Genomic DNA, 17,982 nt, shown 5'->3' with positions numbered 1-17,982 from the left:
CAGTAGCGGCTTTCGATTATGCTTTACAATTCATCTTTTGTATATAAATTTTCATTCTAGATACATACAATGTGTTTGTTCTAAAGGTTTAATTAATTCTCTGCATAATCAAGAACAAACAAGAGCCATATTGTGTAATTATAAAAAGTTATCACTTGACAAAGTTAAAAAATCTTGAGTAATCCTTGATAAAAAAAACTTTTATATTACAAAAGTTTATTTTGTTACAAAATAAAGCAGTGTTAACACTGTAAAATTTAACTTGTAGAAGTGTATAAGTATTTAGCTAAGTAATTACAAAAGTCATTTGAAGAAAAAACATTTGTATACATTGAATTAGTTTTGTTTTGGACATAACTTTTGCATTACTATTTATAAGGCATTTGTTTTAAGCACATTGCATTTCTTATTGTGCGATGATGTGTGTTAAAAACTCATTTAATTGGAAAGTTTATTTCTTTAGCTTTCTATTGATATATAGTTTGTTAAGCTTTTAAAGTGTGGTTTGAATTTTAATTAGTTGTCAATGATAACATTTGTAAATGACAACTAATTAAATTCTAAATTTTATTCAATAAAATGTGCGTTCGCAGCGACAAGATTTTTGTTAAAATGGCTGGTAGGGAAAGAGTTAAATCAATTGTTTGTTAATTTTTGTTAGGTTGTGTAAAATTAACTTTGAAATAATTTTAAAAGCTATGTTTATTATCAGAAATAATTTTTATATCAGTTAACAATTGTTCGTGAAAAGTTAGAAAAATTCTGATAATTTTTAGTAAAAATGCCAAAGATAAGTCCCTTTTAGGAGTTTTCTTTGAGAGACACGCCTAAAAAAGACTTTGCACAATGTAAATTGTGCCCAACACAAAACAGCACAAAACAGGGTAGTTCAACTGGTTTGAAAGTTCACATTCGAGGTTGTCATAATACTAGTTTTCATGACATCATGAAAAAAATCTAAAATGTGCACCAGAAACAACAACTGAACAACTTGCTCAAGAACCGGTTTCAGAATCTTCAAGTGCAAAAAAGTAAGGATGGATATTTCATCATCTTGCAAGGTTGGCACAAAGTATGGATCAAATGACGAATGCCAATTGATTGCAGACTTGGATATTGTGAAATATCTGTGTGCAGGAAATATAGCCTTCCAGCATGTTTCAGCCCCTGCATTTAAAGACTTGTTATTAGCACTTTGTCAAGAAATTATTATAAAAGCACCATCAACATATTCAAGAAACAAACTTCCAATTATTTATTCAAATATTGTCAAGGCTGTTCAAAGTGTTCTTCGAAGCGGCTTAAAAGATGTTGCAGCAGTTGGTTTTACGTCTGATCTTTGGTCAAGCAAAAATAATGAGTCTTTTGCAGCTTTGAATCTTCATTATATTTTAATTTTTGGGTTAATAGCATTTTTGCTTGGATGTATTGCTTTTCCTGAACAACACATCGCAGACAATATTGCAAACAAAGCAGATGCATTAATTTCTGCCCTTCCTTTTAGTACTGGATGTGAAATGACTTTAGTCACTGATAGTGGAGCAAATATGCTTTCTGGAATGAAAAAATCTGTAAAAATTGATAAATGATGCTTCTCATGCATCGCTCATTTACATCACCTTGTCATTGTATATTCTGTCAAAAAAGTTAAAGATGTTGAGAAAGTCTTTAAGGTAAAAAAATTTATTCAAAATTAAGCGTTTTGTCATTTTCATGCATTTTTCAAACTTTTAAATTTGTATTGGTTTATTAAGTTGTGTTTAAAACTTGACTACACACAGCAATTTCTGTTGATGAAAAATTAGGTTTTGATTTAAACAAAATAAATTTCTGTTTACTAAAACAAAACTTGTCAACAAAAATCACTGTTTGTAGACAAGTCATACTTAGAGGTAAAAAACTGCGATTTTTATTTGTCCTAGATTTCGAAAATATAAAATTGTCTTGTCGCGTTGGCAAGCAGTCTAAGGTGCTAATATTTGACTAAAGTGGACCATTATCAGTGGTTCGTGGGTTCGAATCCCACTTTTAGCAAGACTAGACCCTTCGAAAGAGTTCATATGAGAACTAATGGGTCAAAACCTCCAATAAAAAATAATATTTTTGACTGTATGAAATTGTCGATTATATGACTAATTTCATCTTGTTTTTTTGTCAATGTAAAAAATGTACACATAACATTGTAAAATGCTTTAAAAAATCAAAAAAAAAATAATTTCAAATGAACTTTTCACTTTTAGGTGTATAAGACACTATCAGCTCGAACTCATCTAAATCGAATCATCTTAAAATCTACAATTAGTCAACGGAAAATTGTTGAGGCCTGCAAAGATGTCCTTCCAGATAAAATCAAATTTCACAAAATTATTTCCCCTTGTAAGACACATTGGAACATTGGATTATGTGCATGGATTCAATCTTACATTTGCGGTCAGCTCTAGAAATAATTGCATGTAGTAATCTCAAAACTGATGATTTTTTGAGAGTTTTAAATCCATCAACAGATCAGTTTGAGGTTATTGAGAAAATTGTGCCAATCTTGCAACTTTTTAATGAGTTTACAGAAGTTGTTTCATCAGAAAAAAACCCAACATCACATATTGTAATTCCAGGGCTATTTGATATTCAAGAGAAAATTAAAAAGTTGATACGGCCCAACAACAAACTTACAGCAGATTTTGTTTCTAGACTTCTCTCAAACCTTAATAAACGATTTCCAGACTATGGCTCAGGAAGAAAGATCAATGCACTAGCCCACCTACTTGATCCCAAATTTAAGGGTCTCCAACTGAACAACTCCTTTTTGAAATGATTGAGACTTGGATTTCCAGCTAAGAATTATATTATTTTGGAATGGTGGAAAATCATTCAGCCCAGCTTCCAATTTTGTTCAGCGCTGCAAAAAAAATGCTGTGTGTACCAGCATCATCAACCTCTTCAGAACATGTGTTTTCACAAGCTGGAAACATTGTTTCGTGTAAAAGAACTTTACTTAAGCCAGATACAATTGAAAAACTTGTGTATGTTAAAGTAAACATTCATAAGGTTACCATAAAAAAATAGCTACTTGAGGAAGAAAATTTGTCATCATCTGATGAGATGGATCGATTTTTGTTTTGTAATAAAAAGTTAACAGGAAAAATAAATCAAATCTTAACTGAATGATGAAATTTTTTTAAGCATAATAAAGAAAATTTGAGCGGCTGTGGTGCAGTAGTTAGCGCACTTGTCTCAGATGCCTCAGATGCTAGAGATCCGTGGTTCAACCGCCACCTCTGGACAAGTTTTGTAACATGTTTAGGAAATTTAAAAAAATAAATAATAATTATGTTTTTTGACTAAATCTTGTTGAATATTCTACAATATCGAATAATATTGTACAATATCAAAGTTAATATTGAGTTTATTGAAACTTTAGAGAAAAATGTTCAATTTCAATATCGAAGTTTGATACTAGGTTGCTTTAATATCATAATATTGACAATATCGACTTTTCTAAGTATCGCAATAGTTTAGTATGTACTGAAGCCCTCTTTATTTCAGTATAATGTCCAATTTAGATAAGTTTATAATATTGTGCACTTAGCTAAGTCAACAATATTATTTTTGTGTATATATGTTTATATGCCTGTGTGTGTGTACATATATATATATACATATATATATATATATATATATATATATATATATATATATATATATATATATATATATGTATATATATATATATATATATATATATATATATATATATATATATATATATATATATACATATATAGTTCTATAGTTTGTTGCATTTGGGAAGAGCGGAAGGAAAAAAGTGATTCTTACACCAACACATACATCACTTTTAATTACTTTTGACTTTCGTCCAACATTTGCGTGTTGGACGAAAACCATTAATTTAATTACAAATTATTCGTTTTTTAAAAAAACCACAAAAACGCAAATTTAATTGACCAGAATGTTTTTAAAAACATTCTGAATGTTATTAAAACATTCTGAATGTTTTTAACAACAACCCCTGGTGACAAAAATTTGGCATAAAATAAACACAGACAGTAATAGTACAGTTAAAAGTTTAATGATCAAAAAATATTGTACAGAATATTAAACAATATATTAGTTTTTTATTTTCGGGACTGCAATAATGATTTCTCGCCATTACAACATACGGAATCAACTTTTTTGTATACATGTTCACACATGCCTTGTACAAGATTTTTATCAATTTTTTTTAAACAAGAATGTACTTTTTTTTGCAGCTGATCTTCACTTTCAGCTTCCCAATTGTTTTCATACACGTAGCCGTTAAGGATTGACCAGAAATCTTCAATTGGTCGTAATTCTGGGACACATGCTGGATTATCAAATTTTGTTACATAACAGATGTTTTTCTCATCAAGGTAATTGGTCACACTTCTAGCATAATGTGAAGAGGCCAAGTCAAGCCAGAATACATAATTACCATCACTGTGATGTTTGTTGATAAAAGGAATCAATCGTTTGATGATGCAATCATTTTTGTACACTGTTTGGTTAGTTGCCAGTCTCGCAGAAACAATAAATGGTTTCGAGATTCCACGAGGGGATATAGTAATCCACACAAGAATTTTTTCAAATTTGCTTTTGCGCTTATATTTTACATTTTTTGCGTCATCTGAGTAAAATCCAACATTCGAATTTTTATTTGTATGTTTAAATGTAAAATAAGACTCATCGTCAATGACAAAGTCGCGGTTTCTGAATTTGCGACAAATTCTTCTACACTTCAGTTGCAACTGCTTTAACTGTTTCTCAGTGCAATCAGGGATTTGTTTTTTCTTAAAATAACAAATGTTTGTTTTAATTTTTATTGTTTTTACAATGTAGGAATGATCACACTTGAATTTATTTGCAATTTTTCTTGTTGAAGTTCCAGACCGGTTGTTCAAAAGACCTTTCAGGCGATTGATGTTCCCAGCAGTCATAATTTTTGGTTTTCTGCCTGATCCAGGCCTATGAGACTTTGGCTCATTGTTCTTCCACTTTGCCATATACGTTTAATGGTTCTTTCGGGGTGATTAGAAACAACAAAAAACTCTATGGTGCTCTTTGTTTTAGCTTTAGGATGCAAATTACAATAGTTGTACACTTGTTCAATTAATGTAGTTGACTTCATTTTTGGATAACTTTTTTATTAATTAATCTAAGTAAACAAAACTTTCAGTAAAAGATAAGTAACACTTTATAAACAAAATAACTAAAAAATTAAGACTGGATAACTAAAAATTCAATAAGTTTTAGCTTATCAAAGATTGTGCCAAATTTTTGTCACCAGTGGTTATAAACAATGTTTTTATTTTTAATTTTTTTAATAAAATAATTTAATTTTAATTTTTTTTACTGTAAATCATGCGCGGAGTGTTTCTACATCGACTATCTTATAGCCTGACTCGCAAGGGAGTGCTGCTATATCGACTGACAAATAGCCTGACTCGCAACGGAGTGCTGCTACATCTACTATCTTTTAGCCTGACCCGCAAGGGAGTGCTGCTACATCGACTGAGGGTTTGGTTGGGGCAGGCAGTCTATCAATTAATAAAAAAAAAAATTCTGGTCTTGCATTTTAATTTTTACTTTTTGTCCACAAAATATGGAAAAAACTTTCGGACAACATATAAGAGTTCTATATATATGTGTATATATATATATGTGTGTGTGTGTGTGTGTGTGTGTGTGTGTGTGTGTGTGTGTGTGTGTGTGTGTGTGTGTGTGTGTGTGTGTCTGTGTGTGTGTGTGTGTATGTATAATAGAAAAATATAAGTTAAATGATTTAATTTTAGCTCAGGAAACATTCAATGAAAGGACTAGTAAATTGAAAGTAACTGCTGGTAAAGTTGAGAACTTTGGTAAAAACTTTTTAAAAACAAAAAATCTTAGTCCAGATGCAATGATGCAGTTGGCATTTCAGGTTAATTAAAGTTATTTATTTTTTGGTTAATTAAAAATATTTATTTTCAGGTTAATTAAACTTGTTTATAAAAAAGTTACCTAAGCGTTTTTATCCCTAAGAATTGGTAACAATGTATAACTTAGTAAAATAAAATGTTTTTAATAGATAGCATACTTTCGACAAAATGGTAAGCATGCAGCCACCTACGAAAGCTGTTCAACAGCAGCATTTAAACATGGTAGAACTGAAACTGTTCGACCATGCACTGTTGCCACTGTTGCATGTGCAGAAGCATTTAACTCCAGTCACAGTGCATCAGTTAGTGAAATGTGTCATTTGTTAAAAGAATCATCTGACATGCACAATAAGTTAACTAAGGAGGCAGCTATGGGTAAAAAATTATTGTTTTATGTTGTTGTAATGTTTTATGTTGTTGTAATGTTTTTTATTTCTGAGTTACAAAAGTTATTTTAATAAGTTATTTATAAATATGTTTTTTTCAATATATTTATTATGAATACATTATTAATAAATTATAAACTTAAGAAATAATAATAAATTGTATTAAGTTTAAAAAGTAAAAGGTTAAAAAAATTTTTTTTTTACGTTTTGAAAATTTAAAAATTAAAGATGCAAAATAATTTTTATTTTTAAATTACAAGTTGTGAAAATTATATATAGAAGTATATATATGTGTGTATATATATATATATATATATATATATATATATATATATATATATATATATATATATATATATATATATATATATATATATATATATATATATATATATATATATATATATTTATATATATATATATAGAAGTAATAATTATACAGTTAAATCCTGGTAAGTTGAACACCGGTTAACTCAAGCTTTTGTTATCTCAAACTGTTTTCTATAGTCCCTTGAAAGGAAGAACAGTTGATATATTGTAGTTATGAAAAAAATATTTATATATATACCAATAATAAAAGTCATTGGGTAAAATGGTATATACACTATTTTACCCAATGACTTTTGCACTTTTTAGTTTATTATTATAACATATTTTCTATTGTATTAAATAAATTTTATCACATATATTATCATTTGATATTTATTATTAAACATTAATTTCACATGCATTAACTTTTTCCTGAGGTAGTTTGTTTCATTAGTTGTTTATATATTATTTGTTATTATTATGTTTGTTGGGTAAAAAATTTAAATTTTGCAGTGCTTAAGACACCAAGTTGCAAGATTTTTTCATTATGCCATTATTTTATGATTAGTGTCCATTTCGTTTTTCTTATCAAATTTTAAATTTTAAATTGAAAAAGTTGAATTATGTTACTGGATGTTGTCTCTCCACTAATGTTGTCAATTTAAATATCTCAAGTCTCTCCCCTTACTCTTGACTTCTTAGATTTTTAATCCTTATTACTCTTTGATGTAATTGTTTAATCAGTTTTACTTGTTTTATTAGTTTTACATCTTTAATAGTATTAATTCCAAACTGGAGCAGAGTACTCTAAATGAGGATGAACCAGAAATGCATAAAGTAACCTCTTCGAATTTGTATTGAGATGTCTAAAACTGTGCTTTTTTAAACCAAATTTTATATTTGCTTTTCCGATCATCGTTTTAATACAATGGACGTGATATAAATCTAGTAAACAACATTTTAGATAAAGCATGTAATAGAGTTAAAATAAACATATTAAGATATTGATTTTTTTATTTATTTACAGTTTTCAAATTTTTTTAACAATTTTTTAGTTTAGCATTTTAAACATATATTATTTCTATTTTTTGTTGAAGTTTATATATAACAAAAGAAATTTTTATATAACAAAAAACAAACATGTTAGTCTATGTTTTAAAATGTGTAATCCATTTTGAATTAAAAAAAATTTGAAATAAAAAATTTATATTTTTAGGCGCAGGTTTTGACCGTCATTTGTTTGCATTGAATCATCTAGCTCAAAGTACTAATCGCAAATCAGAATTTTTTGACGACTATGCTTACAAAAACATTAATCATAACATATTGTCTACAAGCACAGTAGCTAGTCCTTATATCCAATTAGGTGGATTTGCTCCTGTTGTTCAAAATGGATTAGGAATAGGTTATTTAATCCAAGATAATTGGTTAGGTTGTAACATTACCTCATATCCAGATAGCCCTAATCCAACTGAGTTTGTAGAGTTGTTAAAGAAAAGTCTAATGGACATTTATTCTGTTTTAGAAGGAAAGAATTTTAAATAAATTGTTAAATATATATATATATATATATTTATATATATATATGTTTATGTGTATATATACATATACCCATATAAATGTGTTTTTCAGAAATGTTAATTTTTTTGATGAAATATTTGTAATAAATTTTAAATATCACATGATAATATGTGTTTTTGTTAACAATAAATATAAAGAATTTGTTTAGCGTTATGTAAATAGGTCTGATACATAGTATACTTATTTAGATAAGTCACAATAAAAATAATGACAAGCTATTCTTCATTTATTTATAGCTGTTTATAAAAATATTAATAAGTTAATTTTGAACCAAAGTACTTTTTAAAAAAAGCATAATTATTATATGTTATATTTATATAATTTTTATATATTTATTGATAATTCACAATCTGGCTAAAACACGAAGAATCAACTAAGACATCATCTTCAGATTTAATTTTCCTTAAGTTTTAAGTTTACCGTTTATTTGTTTTTTTTTAAATTGATGTATAACAAAATTTATGTCTAAAAGACGTTTTAGGTGTAGATTTTGTTTAAAATATGTATAAACTAAAAATGCCTTTAATCTTTGAGAGTAGCATCAAAGTCTCAATTTTGATATTAAAATTAACAATTTAGTATTATATTTTATTTTACAAATAATATTTTAATATAATATAGTATATTTGATTTATTGTACTAAAGAATATATTTTTATCTAATTTTTTAGACTTTATTTTTAAGAGACCTTTTAAAAAATATTTTCAAAGAAACTTTCTTTGTTTTTTAATAGACTGTTGGCTCCAGAACTACAATTTTGAATAAGCTGTTTGATTTGAAGCTACATATTGTATGATACAAAGTATACAAGTATCCAAAGTGCAAGTTATAAGTAATCTTTTTTCTTGTGTGTGTGTGTGTGTGTGTGTGTGTGTGTGTGTGTGTGTGTGTGTGTGTGTGTGTGTGTGTGTGTGTGTGTGTGTGTGTGTGTGTGTATATATGTATGTATATATATATATATATATATATATATATATATATATATATAATATATATATATATATATATAATGTGTGTGTCTATGTGTATAAGTAACCTTATTACTTGTATTTTGGAGTAATAGGGTATTACCTTTATTATACCATATGTACTTCCAAATGAAACAGCTTATTTAAAATTGTAATTCCAGTGCTAACAGCTTATTTAAAGACAAAGAAAGTTTTTTTAAAAATATTTTTGTAATAGTAATACATTTATATATATATATATACATATATATATATATATATATATATATATATATATATATATATATATATATATATATATATATATATATTTATATATATATATATATATATACATATATATATATATATATATATATATATATATATATATATATATATGTATATATATATATATATATATATACATATATATATATGTATATATATATATGTATATATATATATATATATATATATATATATATATATATATATATATATATATATATATATATATATATATATATATGTGATATCTATTTTATATGGATTAATTATATTGATTAAGCTGGGTTAAAGACATAGACAAACTTTTTAATTTAAAATTACTTTCGTAGTGATGGTAAAAATGCACTGTCCGCTGATTACCAACAGATCATAGTTCATACCGCAACAAAATGTTTTTAGTGTTGGTTTAAAGGTGATTTAATTTTCTTCTAAGAGAAATTTTAGAAGTTTAAAAAAAAGAAAGAGGCATATGAATGGAAAAAAAAAAGAAACAAATTAACTAAGTCTTAGTTACTTAGTTATGATTTGATTTTAAAATAAAAAACTTTTACTGTTGTTTTGTTATTTTGTTAGTAAATAAAAAATTATTAATTTGAATTTGTTTTTTTATTTTGTACCTTATTGTGTAATGAAGTTATTTTTGTAATATAGTATTCTAGTATAAAATATGAGACAAGTACCTCATTTTTCTAAACCATGGCAAATTTTTGTATCAGTTTGTCTAAAACGCATGAATGTTATTAGCAGGCCATTAAATGAAATAGAGCAACAGTACGCCAAATTGCAACACCTTTTAGAAATTGAGAAATCAGTACTCAATGACTATGAATATCGCAAAGCATCTTTGGAAAAGGTGTTTGTTGTTTATTATTATTTGTTTGAGTAGAGTTGTTTTTTCAATTTCTAGTTTAATAATGTTAATATTTTAATGCTGTAATTTTTTCTTTTTCAAAAGGTGTTGCTATCAAAAAAACAGTCTAAAGGAAATGAGGATGATAAAGTTTTGGAAGCCAAAAATCAGTTGTTAGCAATGCAGGTTTTTTGTTTCATTATTTTGTAAAAATACCTGCTAGATATCATTTAAAAGTTTTTGAGTAAAAATCAAAATATTTTACCAAATAATAACTATAATTCTAAAATAGTATTATGCTATTATTATTATTATTTATTATAATTTTTTATTATTATTTACTATTATATATTATATTATTATTATTGCTATAATGACTATAATTCTAAAATAGTATTATGCTAATAATATTATTATTATATTATTATTATTTATTATTGTTTATTATATTATTATTATTGTTATTAGTATTGTTGCATATTTTTATTTAAAAATTTTATTATTTAAGTTAATGTTAAATTACTAAAAAAAAAAATAACTAACAATAAATTTTACTTTAACTAATTTTTTTTTTTTTTATTAATATTTTTTTATTGCATTTTTAATAGCTATTTAAAATACAAGATTAGTAATTTTTTTAAATTTATTATGTAATATTATTTTTTGGTTTAATTTTTTTAAAATTTATTATGTAATATTATTTTTTGGTTTAATTTTTTTTAAATTTATTATGTAATATTATTTTTTGGTTTAATTTTTTTTAAATTTATTATGTAATATTATTTTTTGGTTTAATTTTTTTTAAATTTATTATGTAATATTATTTTTTGGTTTAATTTTTTTTAAGTTTATTATGTAATATTATTTTTTGGTTTAATTTTTTTTAAATTTATTATGTAATATTATTTTTTGGTTTAATTTTTTTTTAATTTATTATGTAATATTAATTTTTGGTTTAATTTTTTTTAAATTTATTATGTAATATTATTTTTTGGTTTAATTTTTTTTAAATTTATTATGTAATATTATTTTTTGGTTTAATTTTTTTTAAATTTATTATGTAATATTATTGTTTGGTTTAATTTTTTTTAAATTTATTATGTAATGTTATTGTTTGGTTTAATTTTTTTAAATTTATTATGTAATATTATTGTTTGGTTTAATTTTTTTAAATAGTTATTTAAAGTACAAGATTAATTATTTATTGTTGTTGAATGCGAGTCTCATTTTTAAATTTTCAAGTCTCTGGAATATTAACAGCCAGTCTCTATGAATATTAAATTAGTCTCTATGAATATATGTTCTATAAAATATTAATGTTCTATAATATAATTATGTTCTTTAAAATATATAAATTTATGGAAACATTTAGTTTGTAAAAACTAAACGTTTTATTGGATGTCAAACATGGAGTTTGGTTTATTTTTCTTGTGGGTCTATTTAAACTTGAATAACCTACTTAAGCTCCAGTGATGCTTTATTCAATGACCTCAGTCTAATCCAGAGCTTAACCAAGTACAATTCCATATCTAAGGACTTACACTCAGCAAAATTGCCTTAGTTCAATGTAATTATTGCAGATTTTATGCCAAATGTATTTATAAAATTAACCACAAAAATTATTTTTATTAGACCTATTGCAAACAAATGCGTTTATGACAATTTTATGTGTTTCTGAAACAATCTAAACTAAATTTTCTAGAATGTTTTTAAAATCAGTACATATAAAGGCAAAATTTTCATAATTCTATCTAGTTAGAATAAGATTTTGATTTTTTTGTTCTATATGGAAGAAAATCTCATATCTTTGTAAGCAAAAATTGTTTCTTACAATTATATGGGTTTATCCAATTGACAAATTGCAAAGAAAATTAGATGGTCTTATCATGAAGTAAATAATTTTATAAACTTAGGTGAAAACTACAACAAGAATCACCATATGAGTAAAAATAAAAAGATAACCAAAAGACAACATTCTTCCATTACGAACAGCAATACAAATAAGGACTGAACTGGAATTACCTGGACTACAAGACGTGTCTAACAAATTTTTCAAAATCAGGAAGATGCCAGCAGAAAAAATGATCACAAAATCGTCATTGACAAAAAAACATAAAAGTGAAAGATTTAGGTTTGCAAGGACCATATGGCGAAGGAATGCAGAATGGGAAAATGTTAATTTTTCCGATGAAAAAAAGTTTAGATGAGCCTAATGATTTTAAGTACTATGGGCATGATTTGGAAAAAAAAATAGCATTGCTATGAGTTGCAACTTTGAAGGAGGAACAGTTATGGTGTGGGCGCATTTTTGCTTCCATGGCAAAGTTCCAATATGTTGGAATTTAGCAGTGGAAAAATTACTATAAAAATGAATGAAAAAAGTTATGAAGATCTTTTAGAAGATGTTCTAATCAAGGTGAAGGTTTACTTACTGAGAATTGGATTTTTCAACAAAATAATGCAACAATTTACATGGCATGAAGTGTGAAACAGTGGTTCAAGGAAAAAACTAAACATGTTTTTGATTGTCCATCATGTTCACTCCTCTTGAACCTGATCGAAAATTTATGGGGAATATTGGCACGAACTACATATTGAAATTCTCGACAGTATAATATGATACAAGAACTTAAAACTTCTTTCCAACAAGCATGGAACAGTATTTCAAAGGTTTGTTTGGAAAATCTTATAAAAAGTATGAAAAACCAAATTTTCGAATTAATTAGTGTAAAAAGTGATACATATTATTAAAAACTAAAGTATTTAAAAAATTATTATTAAAAACAAAAACTATATGTTTACTTTTGGCAGAAATATAGAAATTTTATTTTCTTTTTTATTTTCAAAATATTTCTAACTTTCAAGTTATACAAAATAAATTATTAGTTATTTTCTATTAAATTATTATTTGCTTTTTTTTTTTTTCCTAATAAACAAAACAAAAATTAAATACTTTGTACAAATTATTTATGTTTTTTTTAAACTTTTTTGATAGTAAACAAAAGCAACTTTAAAATTTAATTATATTTTTTTAAATCTATATATCCTTCATGCTTTAAACTTTATTCAGCTTATATTCTTTCTCTGTCATTTTATTAAAGGAAGAAGAAGAGAATTGGGCTAAAGATGCACAGAATATACGTTTAGCTCAGTTGGACCAGTTTGACAATGATTATTGTTCTTTAAAACGAAAGTTAAGCGATATTCTTCATTATGTTGTCGAGGATGATCAGGTTTTAAAAGAAAAGGTTTTATTATATCCGTATACAACTATTCAGCCCAATGAATGCTTGAGATCAGTAAGTGAAATTTTTTTGTTGTACTTTTATAAATCTTTTTTTTGTGTGTGTTTATTTGCTCATATTTACTTCAGAAGTTTTATAAAGAATTGCTTTTCTTTTTTTTAATTATCAGGGTATGTTTTTGATAATTTTTAGTAATATCTTTGCTTAGTATAAGCTAGATAAAATTAGGCACTGGCATTACCGCATTGGCATTTAGTGGAAAATCGATTTATTTTGATCAAGCAATTAAATACGATTTAAAAAATCTCAATAAATTGCACGCAGTTTTTTCGATAAAACTTGACTTGCAATAAATTGCCCGGCAAAATACTCTGAAAGAATTGATTTGCATTTTATTGCCATAAGATTAGCGATTTAATAGCAATTGCTGCAATTTCTTTTTGTTTTGGTCAAAAATAATCGCACTTCGATTAGTTGGCAGTAACTCAAAATCGCAATAAATTGTTATGGGATTTATCTTATTAATAATCTTCCTCTAAATATCGTTTTTGCGATTTACCGAATATTTTGATTGAATATTGCTTTAAAAGAAATATTTTGGTTAGTGGAAGCGAAGGCAAGCTAAAGCACCGGTGAAGTATGTATAACTTCGCCAATTGAACTTAAACGAAGTCGAAATGCAAATATTTGTTCAACTTCAGTTACGAAGTTTTAACGAATAATATTATTCGCCTAAATAATAGTAGCTTAACGAATAGTATTCGTTGAACGAAAGCACTATTTGCCGGTGCTTAGTGGTAGCTTTCTAGAAGTATTTTTGATTAGTGAATGCTAAGTATTTTTTCTTAATGAAACCTGGGTGGAAGTTTTTTATATATTGAAAGTTAAGTGCACAACTACCCTAACCCTTAAAAGACAAAAAAGGTGGAATGTATGGGTAATATTTTTAAAAAATTTTCTAAAAATTTTAATATTTTTAAGTGTTGTTCAATAGTTTACTAGTAGACATCTACTTTTTAGTTATCCAGTATTAACTATTTTCAGCCCTCCAAATTAGGGTCGGCATTTGACAATGCCGACCTAATTGCCGACCCAAAAGTATTTGAGGTCAGCAAATAATCACCGACCTCGTTTCTATGTTTTATTGTTACCTCTTGTGTTAAGTTCTTTTTTTCCTTTTTTTTTTTTTTTTTTTTTTATTTGCCAACCTGATGCCGACCTTTAACAGTTTATAGTCAGCAATTAATTGCCGACCTTATTTTTCCTGATTCAGAGGGCTGCTATTTTATGTTGTGTTATTGAATATTTTTTGTAAATTTTACTAAAGGCATCAGAGCGTCTTTTAGCAAGCCACGGTTTACCTTCATGTAGGTTCCTTAGTAATTCTCCTGTTGGTCATGTAAAGATTCGATATGATAAAAACGAATCTCGAGGTGAAACGTATCAAGGAGCAAAGGTAAGAAAATTTTGATTTTAAATTAAACCTAAATTTTCTATAGAAGAATTAAATTGTCTTAATTTCTTTTACTTTAAGATGTTTTTCATGATGGCATTTCTTAAAGACACGCATGCAAAACCATCAACTTTGCACAAATGGTTAATTCCTTCTGAATTGCCTCTTAATCTAAATAAAGAGTATTATAAAAAAGTAAATTCATTTTTGATATAAAAAAATATCTCATGGACCTGCGAGTTGAATGGACTCGTTGGTAAAGATATTGAACTGTTTATTAATAACTATCCTTTGATAATAAGCAAATTGGCGTGATACCACGTGATACCAAACGGATGACCAATCAATGCGAAACACACGATGGAAAGAATTATATTTCGAGCACGTGTAAATTGCTATTTTAAATATTTGCAGTTATTTGACAAAAAGCTTTTTTAAATAAAGTTTTTAATTCTATGTTAGATTTTTATTGCTGATACGTGCTTGATGGCCATCTAAATAATCATATAAACCTTGTGTTATTACTTTTAAATAATACTTTTAATTTTTATCGTTACTTATATAATTAAGTTAAGAGGAACTGTTTTCGGAATAAATATAGCATTAAAATTTTAAAATATTTGTTAGAATGACGAATTAAGAGGTTTTAAAGACGATAGGGGAGACCGGGGCTAGTTGGCTCGTTTTTTACTCTATGAGCTCTGTAGTCCTAACAGTACATTTTTTTGAAAATATTAAAGTGTAGTCTTAAAGAGTATGAATTAGGGTAACTTATAAAATTTCCATTCATTTACAAAAAAAAATTTGCGCCAACTTATCTCACCACGGGGTAAGTTGGCGCAAACTATAAAAATAATTAATGCACTATTAAGTGCAAAATTAAAAGAAATTTTTTTACTAATAATTTTTCCAACTATTTTATCCCAAAATTTAATATATTGCTTTTAGCGGGTACCAAATGTTAGTACGTATAAAAGCCAAAACAGTAGCCCACTTTTTATGTGTGAAAAAAAAAACTAAAAAATAGGGGAACATAGGGCAAGATGACGAACGTTTTGAAAAGCACTTATATCTTAGTCAATAAGTGTTCCAATAAGTAAAACTTTATCAAGAAGTGATTAAAAATTATCATATGCTACTGATGTATCAAAAAAACCTTATAAAAATTGAAAATAGTCTTGAAAAAACTCATTTACCGATGTTACCTCAAATCGTCATCTTGCCCTGTATGCGGGGCAAGATGACAATTTTAAGATAAGTTAATTCCATGATACCATTACTGTCTTAAATATCACGGTATCATAAATTCTAGTTTATAAAATAAGTAATATAAATAATGGTGTAATTTTTTAAAAAAATTAAGTTTATATATTAATTTAGGGCTATGCCAAAAAACCTGCTAATCAGTTCATAGTAAATTCCAAAACAACAAAATATTTTAATGCACAATAAAACAATGTAATAATTGCTAAGCTACACAAGAGTAGCATACAGTACAAGTAAATTTGCGTTCAACATATTGCCCTCAAGTTAAATGACACCAGTGTTCACAGGATTTACACATATCCCAGTCATCATCAAGCAATGGATCATTAGGATCACCATAGATAATTTCATAATACCAACATGAAATTTCTTCAGTTTTGTCAACTATTTTTGAAACTTGATTTTTGGATTTTTTTTTCGCTCTTTTTTTGGCTTTGTCATTTTCCTTTCTATCGTTAGTTACAGCTGTTTTATTAAGCTGGCCCTTCTTTTCTCTAACAGCTTTGTTTATTTTTTGATTCATCAATTCTTCTTTTTTCTCGAGTGCAGCTAATTGAACTGCAGCTTTAAAAGGGGAACTTGTTGCCACTTCTGCTCGCTTAAACTTTCTTTTACGGCTAGCACTATTTGTAACCCTACAAGCAATAAGATAAGGTCGAATGTTCTCAGGTGATACAGTTGTTGGCACATCCTTTAACTCTATTTGGGTTCTATCAACATTTGCATCTGCATTCGACTGAATGCATTTTGGTTCAGTGTTACAGTTGGCAATGATAAAGAGTTGTTGTTGTTAAATGATATGGTCTATGCTGATGTAACTGCATTAAGTTTCACCTTTGATGTTGACTGTTGCTGGCGATCTTCAACTGGAACAAAATATTACAGAAAAAATTATATAACATATGTCATAAAAATCATCATAAAATTATTTAGGTTAATTTTACGTTATTTCATATTCTATTATTTAGCATAATTGTCCAATATTATAGATAAGCTGAAGTTATTAGCTTATTTAAATTATAAATTGTCAGGTAAAGATTTGTAGATAAAAAAAACAAAGACAAACATTTTTCAACTTTTAGTTTTAAGAAACAAATAAAAAACCGAACTGTCTAAATAATATATAATTTACATACTTATTCCTGATTGATTATTTGATATAATCTGATTTTTTGGTATTGGGCTATCACTGGTCAATGATGGTGCAAAGTCAGTTAAAGAAAAGATCTGCGGATGGAAGGGCCAGATTCCAGTTTCTTCAAATCCTTTTCTAGCAATGTTGTTGCTTATCGGTCATATGCATGTCTTACAAGTGCAGGAATCTGTGCTTCAGTGACTAGTCTACCTGGGTGATTTACCATCCAGTTATCACAAGCTTGACTGTAGTAAGTTTTGAATGGTGAAAAGAAGGTAACATCCAGAGGTTACATCATATGGGTGTCATGTGGTGGCAATGTTAGCATTACAATTGAATGTTTTCTGCAGTATTCAATGGCTGAAAAACTTATGTGTGAGTTATGGTTATCCACAATTAACAGAACAGGATCAGCAATAGTTGGTTTTGTGTGATAAGCGAAGTGCTTTAAATAATCTACAAAAATTTCCTGCGTCATCCAACCAGAGTCATGGGCAAAGCCAACTGAATCAAGTGGAGAATTGTCCAGAAAATCATGCCGCATTCTTTTTTGTGGAAAAATAAA

The 17,982-nt window shown here is 26.7% G+C and overlaps 2 protein-coding genes across 2 annotated transcripts in view; both read left to right on the top strand.

Annotated features, from left to right (window-relative positions):
- The window catches only part of LOC100214547 (carnitine O-palmitoyltransferase 2, mitochondrial), a 35,592-nt gene extending 27,223 nt beyond the window's left edge, over nt 1-8,369 (top strand). The window contains exons 10-12 of the mRNA XM_065818199.1: nt 5,829-5,956; nt 6,104-6,329; nt 7,866-8,369. Coding sequence (XP_065674271.1) covers nt 5,829-5,956; nt 6,104-6,329; nt 7,866-8,194 — 683 coding nt within the window. The 3' untranslated portion in view covers nt 8,195-8,369. The remainder of the gene's footprint in view (nt 1-5,828; nt 5,957-6,103; nt 6,330-7,865) is intronic.
- A 1,717-nt stretch (nt 8,370-10,086) lies between these two features.
- Nucleotides 10,087-15,472, top strand: LOC100202646 (large ribosomal subunit protein mL46). Its single transcript, XM_065818198.1, has 5 exons — nt 10,087-10,321; nt 10,424-10,504; nt 13,420-13,617; nt 14,891-15,019; nt 15,098-15,472. Exons 1-5 carry the CDS (start codon nt 10,136-10,138, stop codon nt 15,230-15,232), a joined length of 729 nt encoding a protein of 242 aa, XP_065674270.1. The 5' UTR covers nt 10,087-10,135; the 3' UTR covers nt 15,233-15,472.
- Nucleotides 15,473-17,982: the final 2,510 nt, after the last annotated feature.

The sequence above is a fragment of the Hydra vulgaris genome, chromosome 14 (assembly GCF_038396675.1).
Source record: "Hydra vulgaris chromosome 14, alternate assembly HydraT2T_AEP".
Taxonomy (NCBI): domain Eukaryota; kingdom Metazoa; phylum Cnidaria; class Hydrozoa; order Anthoathecata; family Hydridae; genus Hydra; species Hydra vulgaris.
This window is presented reverse-complemented; position numbering and strand designations above follow the sequence as displayed.

Bases quoted from the DNA above. Each gene is read 5' to 3' on its own strand.
- LOC100202646 (XM_065818198.1), top strand. From the start codon at position 10,136: ATGAGACAAGTACCTCATTTTTCTAAACCATGGCAAATTTTTGTATCA. The intron at 10,505-13,419 runs GTTTTTTGTTTC...ATTTTATTAAAG, and splicing joins ATCAGTTGTTAGCAATGCAG to GAAGAAGAAGAGAATTGGGC. The intron at 15,020-15,097 runs GTAAGAAAATTT...TTTTACTTTAAG, and splicing joins AAACGTATCAAGGAGCAAAG to ATGTTTTTCATGATGGCATT.